Genomic DNA, 21,427 nt, shown 5'->3' on the forward strand with positions numbered 1-21,427 from the left:
TTTTCAATTAAACTATGTGTAATTGTCCAAGCACTACTTGCATTAAATCATGTCCCTAATGGTCTCTCCCTCTTTTTGATGGGGTATCAGGATGTTTTGGATAAACTAAAGAAAGCATTTTCCAGAAGTTTGACTTTTTTTTTGTGATCAGTCTAGCTCCTTTCTCTTCTAGATGTCATGAAGCATTAAATACTGCTTATGATTGGACAGTGGTAGCTCAGGTGCTTTGGGCCCTCTTGTCTTATGGACAAGGACCCAGCTGCAGTGGCTGAGGAGCGTGTTGGTCATTCCTGAAACTGAGCTGCTGCCGTGTTTGCCACCACTTGGAGCTGTGATCGGAAAAGTTCAGGGATTTGTGCCATTCAAAGTGCCAAAAGCTCCAGTTTTGCAGTTCGTAGTCTGAGGTCTCTCTGGAAGAGTAAGGCTGTGCTGAGAGGTTATCCATATTAGAAATTGTAGAAGGACATAATTCTGAAACCTTAATCTGAGTAGATCTTCAGCGATGATAAAGGGTAGTTGAACGGTTGGCCAGAAACTTTATAGTCTCCAGATTCGGACTCCAAATCCCAGGAACCACAGAACATTCTGAATTGGATAGGACCCACAAGGGTCACTGAGTCTAATTCCTGGCTCCAGCCAGAACACCCAAAATTCAAACTCTTTGTCTGAGAACCTTGTCCGAAGTCTTCTTGAAGTCCAGCAGCTTGGGGCCATGACTACTGCCCTGGGGAGCCTCTTCCAGCCTCTGGTGAAGAACCTTTCCCTAACCCCCAACCTGTCCCTTCCTGACACAGCTCCGTGCTGTTCCCTGGGGCCCTATCACTCATCAGAGAGCAGAGCTGTGCCCATCCACTCCTGTGAGGAGCTGCAAGCACCAGCTCTAGGTCGAACAGACCCTGGGAAGTCTTAAGAATTGGGCATCTCTTTGTGTCTGAGTGTTATGGCCACGCTTTCTCAGCAGCAGTTTGGCTGGCTGGCGTGTCAAATGCTAATATGCAAATGCTAATATGGACTTCTTGCTTTGGTGACAGTTGTGGAATTTGTTCTTGAAGCATTTATTTTGGTGTTTTTGTTTAAAGACTTAGGGTATGGCACTGCATCATACCTTGTGCTTAAACTGAATTATTTAGCTGAAATCAGTCTGCATCAAAACTCCAGCACAGAAGTTTCTCTTTGAAATTTTGTTAAGAATTAAGGGTCTCAGGTGTCTTGGCTGTGGTTTTGCACTGCCGGTGTTGTTGAGCACAGGAGCTACTTCAGGGTAATTTATCAACCTGTTTTTCTACAAAGTAATGGTTCACCTTTTCTTTCCAAGTGAACCTTGGATTCTCTTCAGAAAATGTGGTAGGTGAATACATCAGTGATACATCCTACTTAACTGAAAAATACTGGTATAATGAAAATAAATAACAGTTAAAAAATGCAGGAGAGGAAATTGCAGGAATTTATACAGGAGGATACTAAATCAAGCGTGAGTTACAATTGCTGTGGTTTAAGGCTGTCCCTTTTTGTCCCCATTTGGTGTGTGTATAATATATATATATTTCTCCCCCCCCCTGTATTTCTCCTGTTGTCCCTGACTTTGTCCTGGCCTCCTAAAACTGTCCATTTTGGTATATTAATCCACATGGCTACGTAGAAAGACTGCCTGCTACTGTGATACCCAGATCTATCAACATCTCAAAACCCAAGAGCTGCAAACGCATCTTCTATGTTTGGTATAAAGTAAGGAGAGAAGGAGCAGTTCACTCCAAAGTCCTTCAGTTAGCTGGCTTTTCTGTTGTTCTCCTGTAAGTGGTCCACAGATGGCATTATGGCGTGTTGGCAATGTTCCATGCTCACCTCCCTGCAGTCAGCCAGGCTTCTGTTTTCAGGGGACTTTCTAGTCCATGATGCATCGCAGAAAATGAAGTCATGCTAAACTGAGGGAAAAAAAAAAAAAAAAAAAGGAACAAACAAGCAAACAGCTAAATTAATTCTGGGCTGATGATAGCACAAGACTGAATTGGCACTTGCCTTGAGCAATGTAGTGGAAGCATCTGCATTACTCTAACTGACGGCAGCATTCTCTTCTCCCTGCCATGAAGAGTTGCTGTGCAGTGAAGTAAAAAAAAACAGGAAGTACTTGGGATCAAATGAGATTCTATAATCACTTCTTAACCACATTTTGATGTTATTGTTAGTATTTAGTGTTATGAATGGCTATGTGAGTGCTATGAAATAGATGCAGTTTATGTCCTGGGGAGCTTTATAATAAAAGCTGTATGACGGAGAGTTGTATAGTAAGAGATGGAATTCATGTTCCTTTTGCACCTAGTTCCACATAAATTGTGCTAACTAGAGGAACTGTAAGTTATAGTGGTTGTTTTTCTGAATTTGACTTTTGCAGCTTTAAAAATGCTTTAATGAAGATCTCTTATGTTTCCTATTATTCTCACATAGACACTAACTCACTTCATATCTGTGTATTCCCCTTTTCCTTCTCCAGGTGTTTCCTGATTCCTTGTAAACCTCTCTTTGCCTGCTTTGGTCTCCAGTTCCCAAATTCTTCAAACCTGCTGCCATGTTCATTATCCCTGTCCACCTTGTATTCTTCGCTTACAGGCTTCCCAGAACAACCTGTGCTGTTACTGAAATGTCTTTAACCTTTGTAAGACGTTTCCCTAACGTTTGCAATCTTCTGTGCATTTCTTCTCTCAGCAAAAGCCAAGTCCAAGTGTGGTGCCACCTTCTTCCCCTGTGCCAGTGGAATCCACTGCATCATTGGCCGCTTCAGGTGCAACGGCTTTGAGGACTGTCCTGATGGCAGCGATGAGGAAAACTGCAGTAAGTATCGGTCTACTTCCCAGTTAAGGCATTTTGTTTTCTTTCGGCTAATCATAGACAGGAACACTAGTTAGCTTTAGTTTGAGTTGGATAACCTCGTTGATCTGTGTGCCTTTTTTTTTTTTTTCTCTCAGAGAATCTCTCAGTAGCATCAAATGTTGATAGTGTTAATAACAGTCAAATCTGCCTCAACAGGAAATGTAAACTTTGGTACTCCTCTCAGAAGAGTCTCTTCAGCCTTAGTGTTGTCTGATGCAGGCACTACCTCCTCCTATATGTTTCAGGGCGTATTTTCTTGTTTGGTTCAGAATCTCGGGTGAGAGTTCTGCAGAACGATCGTCTTTACAACAAGCAGTTCAATAGTGGTGGTAGCGTGACATGCAATGTCTTTGCAAACCACTGCATTTCAAAATGGCGGGATGGCCTGACTAAGGCAGGCAAAGTTTTACCTGCTTTCATTTTAATTTTGGTTGTGTCCAGTTTTCACTCACTCGTACACAAACACCGCATCGTTTTCATTAGTATGTTCTCCATCTTTTCCTCATTACTGCATTTTATTTATGTATTTATTTATGTATTTATTTAGCCAAGCTAAGTGGGTGATTTCTTCAGTGGAATTTTTCTTCTTACTGATTTTAAGATGTGTCCTTTCTGAGCCAATCATTTCTACCTCCTGTTCTGCTGGCTGGTTAGCACCACTCTTAAAATTTTTACTTTTATTGCTGTCAGTGACAGAGAATCTTGTGTGGCGTTTACATCACAAAAGCAGGCCTTGTTTAAATAATACATGTATATTTAAGGATCCAGTTGACAACTATGATTTTTTTAATAACGTCCAGCTTGGTTTTGTTTTGTACATAATGCTTGCATGTTATATTAAGATGTGTTTGTAATCTTGAAATTAGATTTAAGCTTCATGTTTGCTTTGAACGGGTTCTCTATATTTCAGTATAATATGCATTTGTCAAATATTACAAATTAGACTTGTTCAGTTTTTATTGGCTTATTTTTCACTGAATTCACTTATTCACTTATTTTTCACATTTTTGTTTATTTTTTATCACTGAAGAAGATTCTTTGTTCATCAGTGCATTTAGGCTTCTCTGTCTATACATGTTCTCAAACAACGAAAAAAAAGCCAGGCAATGGTTATTTAGTGAAACAGGATCTTTAAAGGAGAAGCAGGTTCTCCAAGTCAGAAATGCCTGCCAATACATGAGTTTGAGCCCCTGAGCTGTTCAGCATTTTGTAGCAAAGTCACAGCAGAGATATCATTTGAAGTATGACTTGACGTGGACTAAAACCCTGTTGTGTGGCTGCATAGATCTGCTATCTCTGTAAGTTTAGCAGGGATTTATCATAGTTGTAAGGAAAGGTTATGTTCGATCCAGCAGCCCTGCTGCTATTATCAGGAGCTGTTAAAAGCCCTGATGTTGCGTGGATCTGTAGGCGGAAGCCTGCAGCAAATAGCAGCTCATTTTCTTGTTGGAGCAGGCTGGGCTTTTCCTTTTAATGTCATTTAAAGGTCAGGAGGAGGACAACAGACACCAGCTTTCAAAGATAACAAAAGGGGAGATCTTTATAGAGATCTATCACTGTCTGCTTCTAGGAGGACTTGCCTTTCTTGTTTGTGTGCCTCCCCCACATGTTGGGATCTCTATGGCAGCATGAACATCTTTTAAAGGTGCCATCTGTTGTTGGTTGAGAGTCTGCTTTGGCTCCTTGGAGGGCTGTGGCAGCGTGACAGCACCTCTGCAGAGGATGAAGTTAGTGAAACAAGATTGAAGGCTAAGATTTTATGGTCTTTGGGTTACGCTTAAACAGATGGACTAGAAAGTGGTTTTGATGAATTTTCTTTGAATATTCTTGAGGTAGTGGACTGACAAATGGCAGGTTTCACTTTAAAGCATGCCACCTTGGAGTTAGTTATGAATTCTTTAATTTCCCATGTGCTTGATGTGCTTGTGGCATGTAGCTCTAACAAGGCCTTACAGCAGATAATAAGCTACTGATCTTCCTTTTCCTCTGTGCTGTTGAAGTGCACCCGTGGTATTTTCCAGCGCGTCTAAGTGTCTAGTCACAGCTTTGTTTAAGTAGAGAAACAGTGCCGTAGGTCCTAAAGTGACCTGCAAAATCAACATGCTGTGCAAGTATGCAGCAGTTCCAGACCAAAAGAAATTTTGCATATTCGTAATAAATATGCTTTCAGGGAGGTGGAGTATTTGTTATGTATACTGGTATACTGCAGATTATATGCACAGAAGGTTTAAAGTGTGGTGATTTTGGTGTTGTGGTTTTTTTGTTTGTTTGTTTTTTGAAGTCTCTTTAAGGGCAGCTCTTACTTAAAAGAATAAAAAATAGGAAGCCAGTTAGTATTTGGGAACTGTAATCCCCTTTGTTATTGTGGCAGAGAATCACTTTGAAGCAGACAAGGCATCTAAACAGCTTTTTAAGATTTTCAATTGGAATGCTGCATTCAGTTTCAGTCACCTCGTTATCAAAAATTGGCAGGAGTTCAGTGAAAAGTGACAAAAATTAAGGGACAAAGAGATTGATTCATGAGAAGATATAAATTATGCATATCTCAGCTAAGGCATGACTACGTAGGAGGATAAGGCTGTATGTGAAGGGTGCAAACATTGTTCAAGGGGGGATTATATAGTCATGTATGCTGAAGTATAGCTAAGAGTAGAGGGATGAAATTAGGAGAGAGAAAACAAGATGAATATCAAGGAAATATCCTTAGCAGTGATACACATTGAATCTGTGATGTAATCTGAGAGAACTGTGCTGCTTGAGGCTTTTAAATGAGACTGTATATAGCAGCAAATATGCTGTAAGATGCTAGGTTTAGAGTGAGTGAAAACGGCTCTTCCTGATTGAGTCTGCTTAAATACTGTTCTGCTTTTGCTGAGCGTGCATTCACCTAACTCACAGGGCCATATTTTGTGAAAGGATTTTCTGAGTGCACTTTAACTGTAAGAACGAATTTCAAGTTCAAACACTGAGAATTTGAGAAAAGCATCGTATCAATTAAAAAAAATCATGGGTGGGGATGAGCAAGGTGGAAAAAAAAGAGCAGAACAGGAGGTAGATTAAACACTGTGCTGCAGTTCTGAGCTTGGGTTGTTGGTTTATAAAACTTGAGCTAAACTGACTTTGTCATAATGGGAAGCAACAGGTATGTTTACGGTAGGCAGTGCTACCTTCCATACAATTTTGAGTGGGGCAAAAGCTGAGTATCTAGCAGCAATTGTGATGAGGGCTCTCATGAAAGAACAGGATTATTACAATTGAGAGTAGACTAAATCTCTGCTACTTCTAGTGAATCTTGCATGATTTAGAAATTTCATCTCTCTGCTTAAAGAGGCAAGGTATGTTTTATTGCCAAGTTACTTCCGCATATTCAGTGAAGTGATCAGCTGTTGAGTTGTGACCTGTTGTCCTTAATTACCTAAAGGCTATTCCACTGCCTAAGAGAATATCTAATGAAAGATCTTTCTCTTTTCACAGCAGCCAATCCCTTGCTTTGCTCTACTGCCCGATTCCACTGCAAAAATGGTCTTTGCATTGATAAAAGCTTCGTGTGCGACAGTCAAAATAACTGTCAAGACAACAGCGATGAGGAAAGCTGTGAAAGTCCTCAAGGTAGGAATGGGCTCTTTTTCTATTAAGCAGCATTATACTAACTCTAATTAATGCGTTACGGACATAGAAATTATGTTTCTGTTGTTGCCCTGTGTTGACTAGAGCTGTGGTTTCCTAATCTGCAGTTACTGAGAGTGAAATACGTAGTGTGCGTGCGTGCGTTCCGGTGTCGATGCTCAGAAGGTTGGTAGCTCTCTTAATTAATTTAAAAAATCACTTTTGCTGGAAGTGCTTATGATCTGTGATCCAGTGCTCACTGAAGTTGCTAGGAATCCATTTAGTGACTCCTAGGAGAGATGGGTTGGACCTAAGAGATCAGTAATAAAGTTTCAGTTTGAGGAAGTTTGGTGGTCTGTCTGTTTGCCAGATAGTAAGTCTGGGTAGGCTTAAAGCTATGCGACCTCTTTGCGCTGTTACTTTCTGCAGGGTAGTCTTCACTGTGTGACAAGTCTACAGTATATTCTACAGTATATATACGGTACATATACAATATATATACAGTATTTTCCTAGCCTTCCCTGTTTCACTATTAAGAGAACAATATGAAGTCAGGGAGGAAATTTTTATTACTGTTTGAAAACTATGTATGAATCTTTTGAGACTTTCAAAACACCATTTCTGTATTTTTTTTTTTCTTTTCAACTTTTTCTGTAACTACATACAGCATTTCTTACATTTGGTTTTTGTAACTTAATACCATGGTATTTTATAAAATGAATGACTTGGGGTTGACAAGTGATGTGTATCAGGCATCATCTTCTAAACCTTTTCATGTCTGAGTTGCTACTGAGAGTCCAGAGCAGGAAAAGATGGAAGTCTCACTGGGTGTTTGCTGGGAAATTGCAGTGTGCTTGGGCCTATAGAGAACAGAGCACATGAAGAGAGAGATAAAGGATGGTATGAAAGAAGATGAAATCTGAGAAATTGAAGGAGAATGACTTCAATATTTAGCTGTTCTGATGATTTAGCCCTTCGTGAAAGAGAAAGTAATTCTGAGCTCAACATGGTGATAAATATTCTTGACAACTCATAAGGGAAGAGCGAAAACAAGCAGCAGCAATGTCAACAAAAAAGAGTTTACAGCAGTGGTATGTGATGATGTGTTCTGTGTGGTTTTTCTGCTTAACCTATGAGCTCTTTCCTTTGGCTGAAGATGTAAAAGCTGAACGGGTCATCCTCTTACTTGCCAGGGCTGTGTCACGTCCTGGGAACATAAATCTGCCTGGATGAAGCCCCAGAGAGGGAGCTGGCCTGCTCTGGTGTTGTGGTTGTCTTGGGGAAGAAGAAGAAAAAGGACCTTTTGAGGGTCTGGTGCTCTGTATTGCTGCTACAGTAGTGCTGCTGTGTTGTAGAGTGAATTGTTTTTCACTACAGGTCTAAGGCAGCCCAGTAAGATTAATGCATGTGGTAAGTTTTTTTTTGTTGAGTTTTTCTTTTTTTTTTGGCATCTGAAGCTTAAAGCAGCAGTGTTCTTTTCCAAGGTTGGGATGGCTGCTTCCTCTGCAGATTAATTGGCTGGATTGCCTCCAGGTTGTTTGTTGTCATGACAATCTGCTTTTGGAAGTGACTGTCAGGCTCAGGAGAAGAAAAGAGCTGTATTTCATGAAGCTGTTACTTTGTCTTGATCTTTGGTCCTTCTGGAAAAGTCATATTATTATGGGGTGTTAAGCAGAGTAATTCTGCCTCTTTCTGTGCATGAAAAAGCCCCAGACATGGAGAAAGGAACTCTCTTTTATTAGATTAGAGCAGCAAGGATCTGTTTTTATGAATTTAAATACGTGCTTAAAAAAAACAAACAAGTCCAAGTACAAGATTGGGAATAAGGAGTGAAATTCTGATTGTGGTGAGTGTGTGTGATTGTCCTGTGGCAGTTCAGGAGCTTCCCTGAATTGCCATGTCCCCATCTGTCAATGGGTGATGCTTGTATACCTGTCTTTCCAAGTGAGGATTAAACAGTGTAATGTGCTCAGCTCCTCATCAGAATGTAAATGAAGAGTCCCTCTGGAGTTTGCATCTATGGGTATGTCAGTCCTGGCTCCCAAACACCAGCAAAAAAACCCACCTTTGTATTAATTGAGATTTAGAGGCTACAGTGGACAGAGCCTTTCATTTCTCACAATTCTTTATATAGCAGATCTAATTAGCGTAATTATGATGAGTTTTGTATTAACACAGCATCCAACAATCCTGGTCATTAACTAGAACTCAAGTGTTCTCGGGTACTTAGGACAGAGTAGAGTGCATCTGTAGGGCATTATAAAATCAAGATAGAGGATTTTCGTTCCTCCAGCCATGTCGTCATGTCAAGAGTAGTTGTTTTAATTCAGTGTAATTGAGTTCAGTCTGACACAGGAGATTGCCCTTGTGTGCTATTTCCCTACATAAAAAAAATAGTTGATTTAGCAATCACTAAACTTCTGAACCTCTCCCTGTAGTATGATATTGTCATTATCACCGTTTAACAGATGGGGAAGAAAAGGTACAGATCAGCTAAACGAAATGATCCCAGAGTAACATCCTGGCTGGTAGGGGTAGAACTTCATCTATGCTTGTCTGCTTCAGGTGAATGTTGTGAGACTTAATCAATGTTTGCAAACTGTTTTGAGATACTAAGATAACATGTGGAATAGAAGTGTGAATTATTAATTGGTACTTTGCTCTCCTTCCTTGTGTATACTGACAAGCTTTTTAAATTAACACCTCTTCCTACTCCTCCATGAACTTCAAAGGCCTCCTTTATCCTGCTGTCATTACAGAAAGACTGCAGTAGCAAATCTCTTTGGTTTGTGTCAGATACTCCTTCATGCATAAAGGTCCTTCTGATCAAGAATGGTCACTCTACAGACTAGGAAAAGAGAATGTGACTTCCTGCAAAATGTGTTGACCTGGCTTTGACAAGAGGCATATCCTTGACAAATAGTAGCTTTGCGAGAACACTGTGTTTTGCAATGAACCTGAAGTCATGAGTTTGTAAAGATTCATTTTTGTCATAAATAGGAGTAAGTACATTTGGGGATGAGGCAGGAGTCAAGTGCCACAAAATTTAGGTACAAAAATGGGAGGAAGGTCCCATTTTCTGAAAGCAAGTTCCTGCTCTTTTTTCCCATAGCACTTATAACCCAGCGTTGAATATCTTATTAAGGTTTCTGTGTCATGAGGAAAGGGACATTATAAAAGCTTAGACCACAACAGTCTGAAAGCAAGTCAAATAATTCTATTCTTGTTCCCAACAGTGATTATTTGTAGGCCTTTTAGGTGCTATGGTAATCCTTGAAGCTGTTCCTTTAATCTGTCCCCAACTACATTCTGATGATCTTTGGTTTCCAGCACTGAAGTGGAATGGCCAGACTTTTACCTAACTTTAGTCTCTTATATTTATCCAGATGACCACTTGGGATAAGGCTGGATGGTGGGTATAACTGCTTGCATTATCCACACTGTTACATATATGTAGCTCATGCAGAATTGCTCTTTCTAGGGCTTTGTTCTAGTTCCAGGAAAGTACCTCCCACCCATCTGCTTTTTTCCTCTGATTGCCTGGGGTATCTGCCACGTGTTGTGTTAAATTACGGTGGTAACCTTTTCAAGCAGCACCACTGGCCTGCCAGTCATGGGGGAATTTCCTGCTCTGATAGCAGTCCACTGATTCCTTGTTCTTAGTATTTTTCAGCAGCTGTGTAAATTTTTTTTCACCTCTAGCACTGTACTTAATTTATTTTCTTAATTGCTTTTTATCTAAACGTATTTTTACAGAGTTTCTTCCTTCAGCTTATCCTCCATTTTGTGCTTTTTAGTCTAGAAAGATTTACCACCAACAAAGCATACTGGCTGTTCTAATTCAAACTCCTCTTCCTTTCATGGCCCTTCTTTTCTTTCCCACTAAGATTGCTAAAATCCTTTATTAGCTTTAGCCACGTTGCCTAGGAAAAGAGTATTACTGCTGCAGGTCTATATTCACGCTGGCCGAGCTGGCTTCAGTAATGTTCCAGTTGTCACCCTGCAGTTGTTAGTAAACAGTACCACTGCTGTCAAGTTACATGTTCTGCATGTGTCCTGAAGCTGATTGCTGTTCTGAATTTCTGCAGTGCAATGGCCACAGCTGCACGTATGGGTACTTCCTTGTTCATGTTTACTTTGTTTTCATTGATTTTTTTATTGGGATTTTGATATCCCGCAGTATTCTAAAACAAATTTGGAAGCATACATGACTTTCAGCTGATCTTTTTTTTTCTATAGCATATATAAATTGCTTGTATGAAAACAGGCACCATATTGAATCACTGATAAATCTGACCCTGTGTCAAACAAACTGACAGCCAAGTGGTACGGACATACTCTAAATTTCAGTGAAATATCACAGTACCTGATTTATAAAGAAGGTCCCACTCCATGTGGAGCTTACAGTCAGCCCTTTGCCTGTGGCAAACTGAAATTCTGAAATTCCCAAGTGCTCTGATATCACTTATACTTCCCTAAGCCTTGTAGTCTGAGCCTGGCTGCGCACGTTTCAAGTCTCTTTGACTCATTATTGACTCAGTCAGTAAGCTGAAGCTCCACTGGCAATTATTGTGCATCATCTTAGCCCAATTCATCCTACAGCTGGAACGTAATACTCAGATGCAGACTGAACAGAAGCAGGAACTCAAGAAAGGATACAAATAAAATGTCACTGAATGTTTCATTAAAAGGAGGCTATGCCTGGGTGAATGTAGCTCTCTAATAGCTTTGTTTTCATTACAACACTTGCTAGATGGAGGTGTTTCTGTCAACTATGAATTGCTTCTTTTCTCCATTCCTCTGTTCTCTGATCAATCTCAGGATTTTTTCCCTATTTTGACTTCATAAGGGTTTTTTTTTCAAGAGGCAAAACGATGCATCTGCATAGAGACTAGAAGTTAAGATGGACAGCTGGTACAGGTATGTATGCAGCTATAGCATAGTGCCAGATAAGCAGTGACTTCAGGTCTCCAAATGAAAAAGAAATTGGCTTAAAAGAGTGTTGGTGCATCTGGGAGATGTCCTGCCTCCTCATATATCTCCTGTTCACCCTGCTTTGGTAGGCTGAAGCTGAAAGCAGTTACAGCAGCAGATGACTTGGCTAGTGTAAAAGTCAGTTGTATGACCTGGATTAAATCTTAGACAAGGTTTTGTGTCACTCAGGGCTCACCATGCTAAAGACAGTAAGGATGGGCGTCTAGTTGTAGGTCTATAGCTTGTATGATTCCTGTTCTGTAAGCAGGGATGACTTGAGGATGTTGTATAAGCCCTAAAGGCACAGTTCCACAGTAGTGGTGGAAGAGCCATTTTTCCAATAGTGCGGTATTGGATCCCTGCTGTAATCTGGTGGTTGTTTTTGTTTGTTTTTTTTTGTTTGTTTGTTTGTTTGGTAGGTAGGTTTTTGTGTTTTTTTTTTTTTTTCCTTTTGTTGGTGGGTCCGTATTTGGTGTTCCCAAACTAATTACAAAAAGAATTAGAAGCCAGTTCAGCTGCTGTACTTTCAACCAGGGGAGCTGGAAACTGATACTACAAATGGAATGTTTTTTTGTCACCTGTGCAAAAATGAAATAAGAGCTCTTAATAGTTGTGTCTAGATATTTTTACCTTCATTTCGACACGTGCCTAATTAACAGTTCCAGAAAAAGGTGACAGGAGTATCCAGTTTCTTTGCCCATGCTTCAGAATTTCAAATATAGGTGATAAAAATGTCATGCTAGAGGAAGACAAATTTAAAATAAAGGACTTTCTTTTTTCCCCATTGTTCTTGAGGCTGATTAAATTCTCTCTTGAGCTCATGTTTGTAAAAATCAATTTCTTCCAAATACTTTTTCCACAGGGTTTTAGCAGTATGTGGGTGGTTGAGGTATACCATGTATTTTGGCAGTGTCATGCAGTGTCCATCCTGGCTGCTGAATGGCGTTAACTTTTCAAAGTTGTCAGTGTCATTTAACCGAGTAGTAGGCTCCTACTGCAGAACAGCAGCCTCCCTCTTTTTGCTGGCAGTGGAAAGAATTAAAATGAAAGGCACAGATGTTGATTTCTGACTTTCTGTAGAAAGGAATCAATTCCAGGTGGCCAAGTGCTTTTTCTAGAGTTAATGTGGAAAATAAATATAACATTTGTATTTAAAATGAAATGAATACCTATTTCAGTACCGGAGAAAACAGTTTTGGTGAAGTATTCTTTCTTTCTGGTTGGGAAAGAATTACTGTGGTACATAGCAGGTAGGTAGGTAGGTGCATAGGTAGAAAAGAGCTGCAGCAAAGGTTACCTGGTTTAAGTGTTGAAGAGAAGTTGTCACTAGCAGAGTGACAGCTGGCTTGGCCTTCTCTTCTGTTTCTGGTCCTAACCTTCATTCATCAAACCCAGCCACACCAATCTTTAACTCTATTTCCATGCCTGGCCAAAATCTTGTTGGCATGACTCTCCCACGGGGGCTGCTCCTCAGCACCACAGCTTCAGTGAAGGGGCAGAGCTTGGGTTGTAGTTTTCTAGCATTAATCATCTCTCAGGCATAATGCTTCAATCTAAATCTAGCTGTGAGAACTACCTGTGTTAGCAATGGCAGCAGAAAGTCTTATGTTGATTTAACCTCCATTGCCTTCACAAATCTTAGTCTATCATTCTCACGTCTAGCTGTCTGCTAGTCAGAAATGGTTTTCTAACAGGAATGATTTGGGTAGCTTGCTTCTTTTGGAAGTTTGTGTGGGAAATTTAGAGGGAGAGTACTAGACTTTCCTTGCTCTTTAGGAGTTGGGTTGTTCTTTTTAGCAGCATAGGATTAGACAGAAGAGTTTGTTGCTCACACCTTTGTGAATGGAAGCAAAACATCCCAGAATCATCTTTGTGAAGGTTAGTTTTTTGTTTGTTTTATTTTCTTGAAGCTACTGCTGTGAGGTTGGTGGATGTGGCTTCTGAAACATCAGGAAGCTAGTTTTGCACATGCTTAAAATCTGTATCTTTTCATACATGTACCTGGGAATAATCTGTGACGTGAACTCTATCAAAGCTCTTGTGTGTGTTCTAACTCAAAGCCACAAGCAAGGCAGGTGTAAAAGTTAGTATCTGTAATCAGATGTTGTAGCAGTTTAATACTTAATCAATTATGTAATTGACCCAAATCAATATAATTTCTTGTAGACAGTCCCTGAGAGCAGGGTTACCAAGTTGAAAAGTTTTACTGACATCTGCTCAGCAAGAATATATGCTTCAGGTCGGCTAGAAGCTGTGCTGCTGCGCTGCACTTGCCTCCGAGGAGCACAATAGGAAATGCAGAATTGCTCTCCAACGTAGAAGACCCCATGTGGTGGGGACTTGGATAGGTCTGGCAAGTTTATCTGCGTTCTTGAGAAATCCTTTGTTTAGACTAATTTGGTTTCCTTAAGCTTCCCTTAGCTGACATAGCCACAATTTTACCATGACTTTCAGAAAATACCATTTCGTATATTTTAAGGGAAATAACAATGTGTGAAGCTGTGTGTGCTTGGGGGATATCTCACAGTTGTGATGGTATTAACATAAAAGTGTGGCTACTGCACCTCTTTGTCTTCACGCCCATTCCTAAATGCTGGTCCCACCAGATCAGCAGGAGTGTTATCTTTCTGCAGCTCAAGGCTTTTGTATCTTTTGCAAGTCTCACTTCAGCTGCTGTGCCAGTCTGCTATACTCACAGTGGAACAAAATAGCTTCAGGGTGATGTTTAAAACCCAAGGAAGTTGCCAGCCAGGGTTCCAGAGCAAGGTATTTCATGCTGCCTGATCTAAAACCAGCAAATGAAACTTGATAAGCAAATGGATTACCACAAAAAAAAAAAAAAAAAAAAAAAAAAAAAAAAAAAAAAAAAAAATTGTTGCCAGACTTTAGATTAAACCAAGATTGATCCTCAGCCAAGCATTTCAGTACCTGTAAATCTGTGAAGGATGAGGCTGTTGAATTCTTAGCTTTCTTTTCTTTGCTGCTCTTGCATTAAAACTCGTGTCACAGAGCATGATCAACATTCTTTGGAAAGCTGGGCACCACAGGAAATTTTCTTCTGCTTACTGAAAGTTGTGAAGTGGTGAGAGACATCTAGACAGTTTTCAATCTGTGTGCTGTTCCCCAAGCTTGCCAAATTTACACACGTCCCCATCTCACATTACCAGATATTCTGTGCTAATTTGCTGTAAAAGATTATGTTAAAAATCCATATTTATGAAGGATGTTAAAAACATAAAGCAATTACATGGTTTTCAATTACATAAACATCAACATGCAATGGGAATTAGAAGCTGAATAATTAATTTTCTGTTTATTTGTAATATAGAGTTTATGCAAACAGTAAAACCTGAAGAACTATCTGGGGGGAGCATGGAGGATACAGTGAAGTAGTGCCATAAAGTTTGGTCTCCAAACTAATTTTTAGTATCTCTGTTCCAATCCAGTTCAGGTGTCTAGGTAGAAATGGGCAAATTGGCTGCCAGGGAAAGTGGCAGTGTACTAGGTGGGAAGCACTGGATACAGAAGTCCTGTTTGTACCTGCAGTTAGGTAGTATTTCCTCCAACCTTGCTGAAGTTTGGGAAAATGGGCTGCACGTTCTCATGTCCTGAAGGCAGAGGCAGAAGCAATGATAGCTGTCTGGATTATTCCTCCCGTTGACTTGGTAAATGGCCGTGGGCATTCTGGGTTAACTTCTGTCGGATGCCTTATCTCTGTTTTACAGATGAAGAATACCAAACTTCTTCCTTTTGAATGCTTTATGAAGGCTTATAAAGCAATGTGAGGAAAATAAATATCATGAATCATTTCTGAATATTATCTGTCAGCTGCAGAGCACCTGCCCATCATTTTGGGTCTGAACGTTGGTGCAGAATTACATCCTTCCAGGCTTCAAAGCAGAATCTTCAAGGCTTGCTCTCTACTTTACCTTTCTTTATTTTAGTAACATCATTGCACCAGAGTAAATGCAGCTATTACCAGGTACTTCTTAAGTGGAAATAATCTGAAAAATCCAGTGTTTTTAAGAGTTAGGTAGTGTGTTACCCTGTATTAAAACCTCAGGGACTTAAAGAAGCATGTTCTATTTGTTCAGCTGCTTATTCTTAGTTCCTCATTTCTCTTTCACCAACCTCACTTTAGTGATGGCTGTCCAGGAAAGCACTTCTAGACTTCTTGAAAAAGATTTTCCACGGCAGATGGTGCTTGTGATTTACCCTCCACTAGAGAAGAGACTTAAAGTTTGCTTTCAGAGGGCACTTTAAGCTGAGTTTTCTTCAAGAATACTTTTCTTAGCAAAGATTTGAACCATAATATCAGTTAATTTTTAAGCCCTTTGTGGCTGTAACTTTGCTGACTGACTGATGGACGTGGGACCTGGCTTGAGGGAAAGGGGTCACTGTGTACAATTAAATGGGAAGCTTTGCAAAGTGTTTGGCATTGGTGCTTACAAGAACTCATAGCTATAGGAATATTGTATGGGAAAGAGAGTGCCCTTGTGGTGACTAATTTGCTGTCAAATTTAATTTTCCTGTTTCACACTCTAGAAGCAGAAAACAACGAGCACATCTATGATTTTAAGGAAGCAGTGCTGTGGGAGAGGTTATTTCCTTGTTTAATAATTGGATGACCATGATCAACCAGAAAAAGGCAGGAGGATGAGAAGATTTGTTCTGCTCAAAACCTAACAGATTCCAAGCTGAAGTTTTTCTCTTGCTGTTTTTGCTTGCAATTAAAGCCAGCCTGGCTGACCAGACTGGGACGAGTGTGTTGGAGATCAGTTGGAATGGAATGGGCTCTTAAGAGCCACAAGGAGGCTGCAGCAGGTATGTGAGGCCTAAGCAGCTGTTGGGATAAAAATGAGATGTGGTGGCAGCGAGCAGAGCCTGTCTTTCAGACAAGAAGTAGGCATGATACGAAGGGGCTTCAACCGCTTTCCTAATTGTTTGTTGGTTTGTTTTTTTTTTTAAATTTTACTTTGTTTTATGAAAGGATGGCTTGTCCATAGTCCTGCCATTTGCTCTCGTGGGGTAGGCAGCTGATACAGATGTGAAGGCGGAAATGGTGGTAAAACTCAGCTCTTGCAGTCTTACCATTGTTTTTGTGATGAATCAGCTGCCAACATTTGCTTTCTGGAGCCCAACATCTTGTTCCTCTGTTGAGCTTGCAACACCAGTGTGATTGAATCACTGAGTGTTCGCACAAGCCACTGCTGGGCTCTCTCTTGTCTTCCAGCGTGCCTTTTTCACCACCTTTAGATGTGCAGTTCCCCATGAGCTGATGATTAGCTGGTGACGGTGTGAAATCAGATTCTAGTTATGACTGATAATTGCAAGAAAATATTCAGGAAGTGCCTTCCTGGCCAAGCTGGCTGTATTTCAAGACTTTGAACGTGAAGAAGTGCTGGCTGGAGGCGCCTGAGGAGACGTACTGAGGTGCTACAACAACTTCCATACCAGAGAAGGAGCACAGCATGGGGCCTCTGTGCACTGTACAGCCTGTTTGAGGTGGGAACCAAGCAACACAGAAAAAGACACTGAGGAAAGGGGTTAACTTCAATCTTCCAGGAAGTTACAGGAATGCTTTTGGTCTGTACCTTTCTTACTGGTATATCAGTAAAGTATATCAGTTCAGTCCTTCCAGAAAGCCCCGTGTATTTCCATTTGGATGGAACATGATTTTGTGCTTTTTCATTCATCATTTGAGACAGCACATTTGCACTTCCCTCTGGTAAACTATCATGATCTTTTCCTCAGTTGTTCTTGTTAGCTCGCCTTCTTGTTTCTTTCTGTCTCTGGTTGTTGTGTCATGCCTTCTTCATGTGCTTAGTTTTGGCTTTTGCAGAGGTGCTGAACAAAAAGAACTCGAAGCTAATTTAAGACTTCGATCATACACGCAATTAAACTGGTGCAAGATGATGTTGCTCAGGTAAAGCTTTTCTTCTCAGTTGTTTGCATGTTTTATTGCTGCTTTGGAGGGATGGGCAGTGGTCTGGGCTGCACGTACACAAACACATAAAAACTAACCAACCAAAAAACGACACCACAAAGAAAAAAATACCCAAACATGACATAAATCATTCTCTATGAGAACGCTGGATGAAGATTCCTTTATTTCATGCAGCTCTCTGATATGGGCTGATATTCATGGCAAAGAAGTGTGTATCTTGTTTATAACTTCAGGAGATTTAATGCTACACATTTAATGATGTCTGGAAGTCACAGTCAGGTGAGAGTAGGAGTTTCTGTCCCAGTTGTGCTAAAGCTGTTAGAGCAGGAATTTTCTTCCCACCTATTTTACCGCATGATTTGTACTGCGTATGTTTTATTGCCTTGATTTATAGCATATGTCCTGAGTTTCTCTGACGCGGGTAGCAATTCCGTGCGTGTGGTTTGCTAGGTGGAAGCAGTCTCCTGATGCTTTTGCCATTAGATCTGTGGTTTGGCAGCAGTGTTTTCCTGTCAGACACCAGAATGGAGCTCATGCAATGGAAGGGGGAGTTGTGGAAGAAGTTGCTGCATTAAACATCTGTTGGAGGGGGAAGTTTCCACAGGAACTGGGTTAATAATCCTCTTCTTAGGTATAAGCTGCGGATGACAGGTTGGTTATTTCCCCCTACTTGCAAAAACCACATGGCAGCAGAGTGTCAAAGCAGCGAAGGTACAAAGTGGAAGGTGCACTAGCTGAAGTTGCCCATTCCTACATAAAGGGAAATGGGTCCATGAGAGCTGGTGGTGTTCTGCTGCAGTAACCCTGCATCCTTCGTCACTGCTATCCATCTGCAATCCCTGTGTTGGAGGAAAGTCTGTCCTGGCTTTAATCACAAGTCTTTGTCATTTGGGACAGGGTGGAGTTCTCTGTACCATTCTTCCCTAAGCTTTTCCATCTCCAGAGTTGATTACATCTGTGGGGAACAGCAACAAAGTCAGCCAGCCTTTTTCACTTCTTTGCTCATCCAGGGGCTTCAGTGTTGTCTCTCTGAAGTAGTTACATTAATCATATGGCAACTGCCTTTGGAATTGCAATCCCAACATGTTCTCTCTCTTCTTTGGCTGTTTGAAGGAATTGCTTTATGTTTTTGCTCTTCCTCTCTTTCCTTTTCATACCCTTGCGCATTTTACCAGCATATGGTGAGAGAACCAGAACGATGAGGTTGCTGAGTACCTCTGTCCTTTGCATAGAATCATGTTATAGGATCATAAAATGGCTTAGATTCGAAGGAACTTCAGAGCCCATCTGGTTCCAACCCCCTGCCGTGGGCAGGGTTGTTATCACTAGATGAGGCTGCTCAGAGCCCCATCCAACCTGACCTTGAATGCCTCCAGGGATTGGTATAAAGAGAAGGGAGTGTTTCTCCTATGTGCTATGGCTGTTTCTCAACGAAAAAGCCAAAAACTACGACAGTGGATGTTTTCCAAAGTGCCTGTTTAGATGTATAAAGTAACATCAGTTTTAATAGATTCTGTGCTCCGAGGCATATTTGAAAACATCATCCTTTTATGTAAAAACATTTTTTTAAAAAAAGGAAATGTTTTCTACAATGCTTTTTTATTTAATGCAGGCAGAACTCTTCCCTGCGTGTGAGAATACTGATTTGAGCAGATACCACACAGACACTTGTTTTGCTTCCCTCCTTGTTAGAGGCTTCAAAGATGATGTCCAATGCTTGCCAATTTGGTTTGCACTGTGAAGCATCACTCTGCCAGGCTTTGTGCAGTGTGGGCTTCAATGCCTCAGGTAGTGAGGATTTCATTGTTCCTGGATGATTATTTTTTCTGCAGTTCTCATAATAAGTCTCCCTGTTCTGACATCACCTCAGCTCTAAAGTTAAGTCAAACTCTCCTAGTATTAGATTCACTACCTGGTTTCTAGGCTTCTACTAGACTGGAATGTTGGTCACTTATTGCAGATGCAGAATGACTTTAACCTTTAGCTGTTGTTTCTTTTAGTGTGCAGGACAGACTCTCTGGTTCTTAAGTTCCCTTGGAACTCAAATCAGGGAGTGAATTTATCTCAGCTTTTCTGGATGGAGACTGATGGTGAGATTAAAAAGAGCTCTGTGCCACACTGATTTGCATCTGCTCTTTCTATAAACTGTACTATGACTGTGCACCTTGTGTTAACGCCATTCTGTAAGCAGTGTTCATGACAATTTAGTGGACTAGTTGTTGCTGGGGCTTGCTAAATAGCTCCTGCAAGAAGATTCTGCTTATCCTGAGATATAATCAGGTAGTGCTGGCTGTGTCTTCTGGCTTGATAATTGTTAAGTGGTGAGATCAAGCTGAATTCAGCCCCGTTCTATCATTAGGGAGCCATTAAGCTCTTGCTCTATGCCTTCGTCTTTAAATGTGGGTGTTGCCATTAATGTTTTGTGTATGGTTCATGCTGTCCCAATCTCCTCCTGCCCTCTGCTTTTAATATTTTGCTATTTTTTTTTCCCAAGTCTCATGTGTTTGCATAGGTGCATCATTTCAGAGGAATACAGGAGGGATGCAGATGTTATGACTTCATTTATTTATTACACTGTTGGGGCTTTTTTGATCTCTGGAACTCAAAACAACTTTCAAATAATGTTTCTCTTTCATTTTTTTTGGCACTAGTTCCCCTCCCTATGGATGAAACTGATTTTGGGTGGTTCTCACAGGGTTGGTGACTGATAAATTGTGTGAATCCACCCTCAGTCCAGATGAATTTACCTTTTTCTGTTTTTATTAGATCTCAGTTTCTTCTTCCCAACGTAATTTACGTTTGATATTTCAGGCTGAAGGAGTGTCTTGTGGGCCTAGGAAGGGGAAAACTTGGCTTCTGGTTTCCCCTCCCCATTTTGCTTGCCTGTCCCTGAGCTGGAGCTCCCTTCAGCAACCAGCACAGTGATGCTGAGGGGAGCAGGGCCCAGACCCTTGTCCCCAGCAGTGGCTGGATCGCTCCCTGCGCAGTTCCAGATGCTGATAGTGAGGGCACTGGCTCTGCAGCAAACCCAGCAAGTACTCGGCAGTATCTGTTTTCTTGGGTGCTTTCAGGCTGTGTAAAAGTGGAACGTGTTTTACTCACCAAGTGTTGCATCAGGGATCCAGAAAGCAGATCTGACTAGGAGAAGACCTTCCTTTGGAGGGCAGGAGGAGTATAATATTTGCGTGGGGGGTTTTGTTGTTGATGGATTTTTTTTTTACTTTTATTTTTTTTACTGCTTTGAAACTGTGCATATCACAGCTTATAAAACACTTAGATCTGTCTGCCTACTGGCTTGTCTGTTTCCATTTCAAACCTGGATAATATAATTGATGTAATTTTATAAATACTTAAAAAAAAAAAAATTGAAAAAATGTAATACATCTTGAGGGACCTTGTTCTTCAGAGCGTTATATATATCGCTTTCTCTGTCAGTTCCTTTTGCAAAGCTGTTTATTTGCAGCTTCAAAGTATTTATACTGCTTAAGAACAGTGTTAAGTATCTTAATTAGCTTGGAAAATGTTCTGGGCTTTTTTGTTCTTTAATATATTTTAAAGATATTTTCCTTGGTGAGACTTCAAAGTGCCACTTCTGCAATTCCTTTGACTGTGCAAGTGAGCTGTCATATTCTCCAGAACTGAAGCTACCTGCTGGCATTTGTTTTGCTTTCAGGCCATCTCATCAGATACCATTTTTGCGTCTAGGCCTGCAAGTTACATTTGAAAGTGTCAAGAAGTCTTGGTGCCACATTGCGTAGCCTTTTATAGCAAGGAGAAGGGAGAGGGCTGGAGGGAATGCTGCCTGCTTTACCAGATCAGCATGTTAATGGGCTGTGTGCATCCCCCGTACACTGCCCAAAGAAAAATGGGCACCTGCTCAGAGCCTGGGAGGGCACTGCGACACAGACCTGTCCTCACAACCCAGAGCTGTGCCTATTCCTGCAGCTCTCTGCTCTGCATTTCATTGCTCCAGCTCAGTGCAGCTGGTGAGCAGCTGATGGATTTTAACAAATGTGTAATTACTGGCACTATATA

At 40.8% G+C, this 21,427-nt stretch overlaps 1 protein-coding gene across 1 annotated transcript in view; it reads left to right on the top strand.

Annotated features, from left to right (window-relative positions):
- LDLRAD3 (low density lipoprotein receptor class A domain containing 3) overlaps positions 1-21,427 on the top strand; it is a gene marked incomplete at both ends in the record, with an annotated part of 99,056 nt that overhangs the window by 45,275 nt on the left and 32,354 nt on the right. The window contains 2 exons of the mRNA XM_079537427.1: positions 2,701-2,826; positions 6,340-6,474. Of these exons, the coding sequence (XP_079393553.1) occupies positions 2,701-2,826; positions 6,340-6,474 (261 nt within the window). The remainder of the gene's footprint in view (positions 1-2,700; positions 2,827-6,339; positions 6,475-21,427) is intronic.

This window comes from Tetrao urogallus, assembly GCF_951394365.1.
Source record: "Tetrao urogallus genome assembly, chromosome: 6".
In the NCBI taxonomy this organism is placed as follows: Eukaryota; Metazoa; Chordata; class Aves; order Galliformes; family Phasianidae; genus Tetrao; species Tetrao urogallus.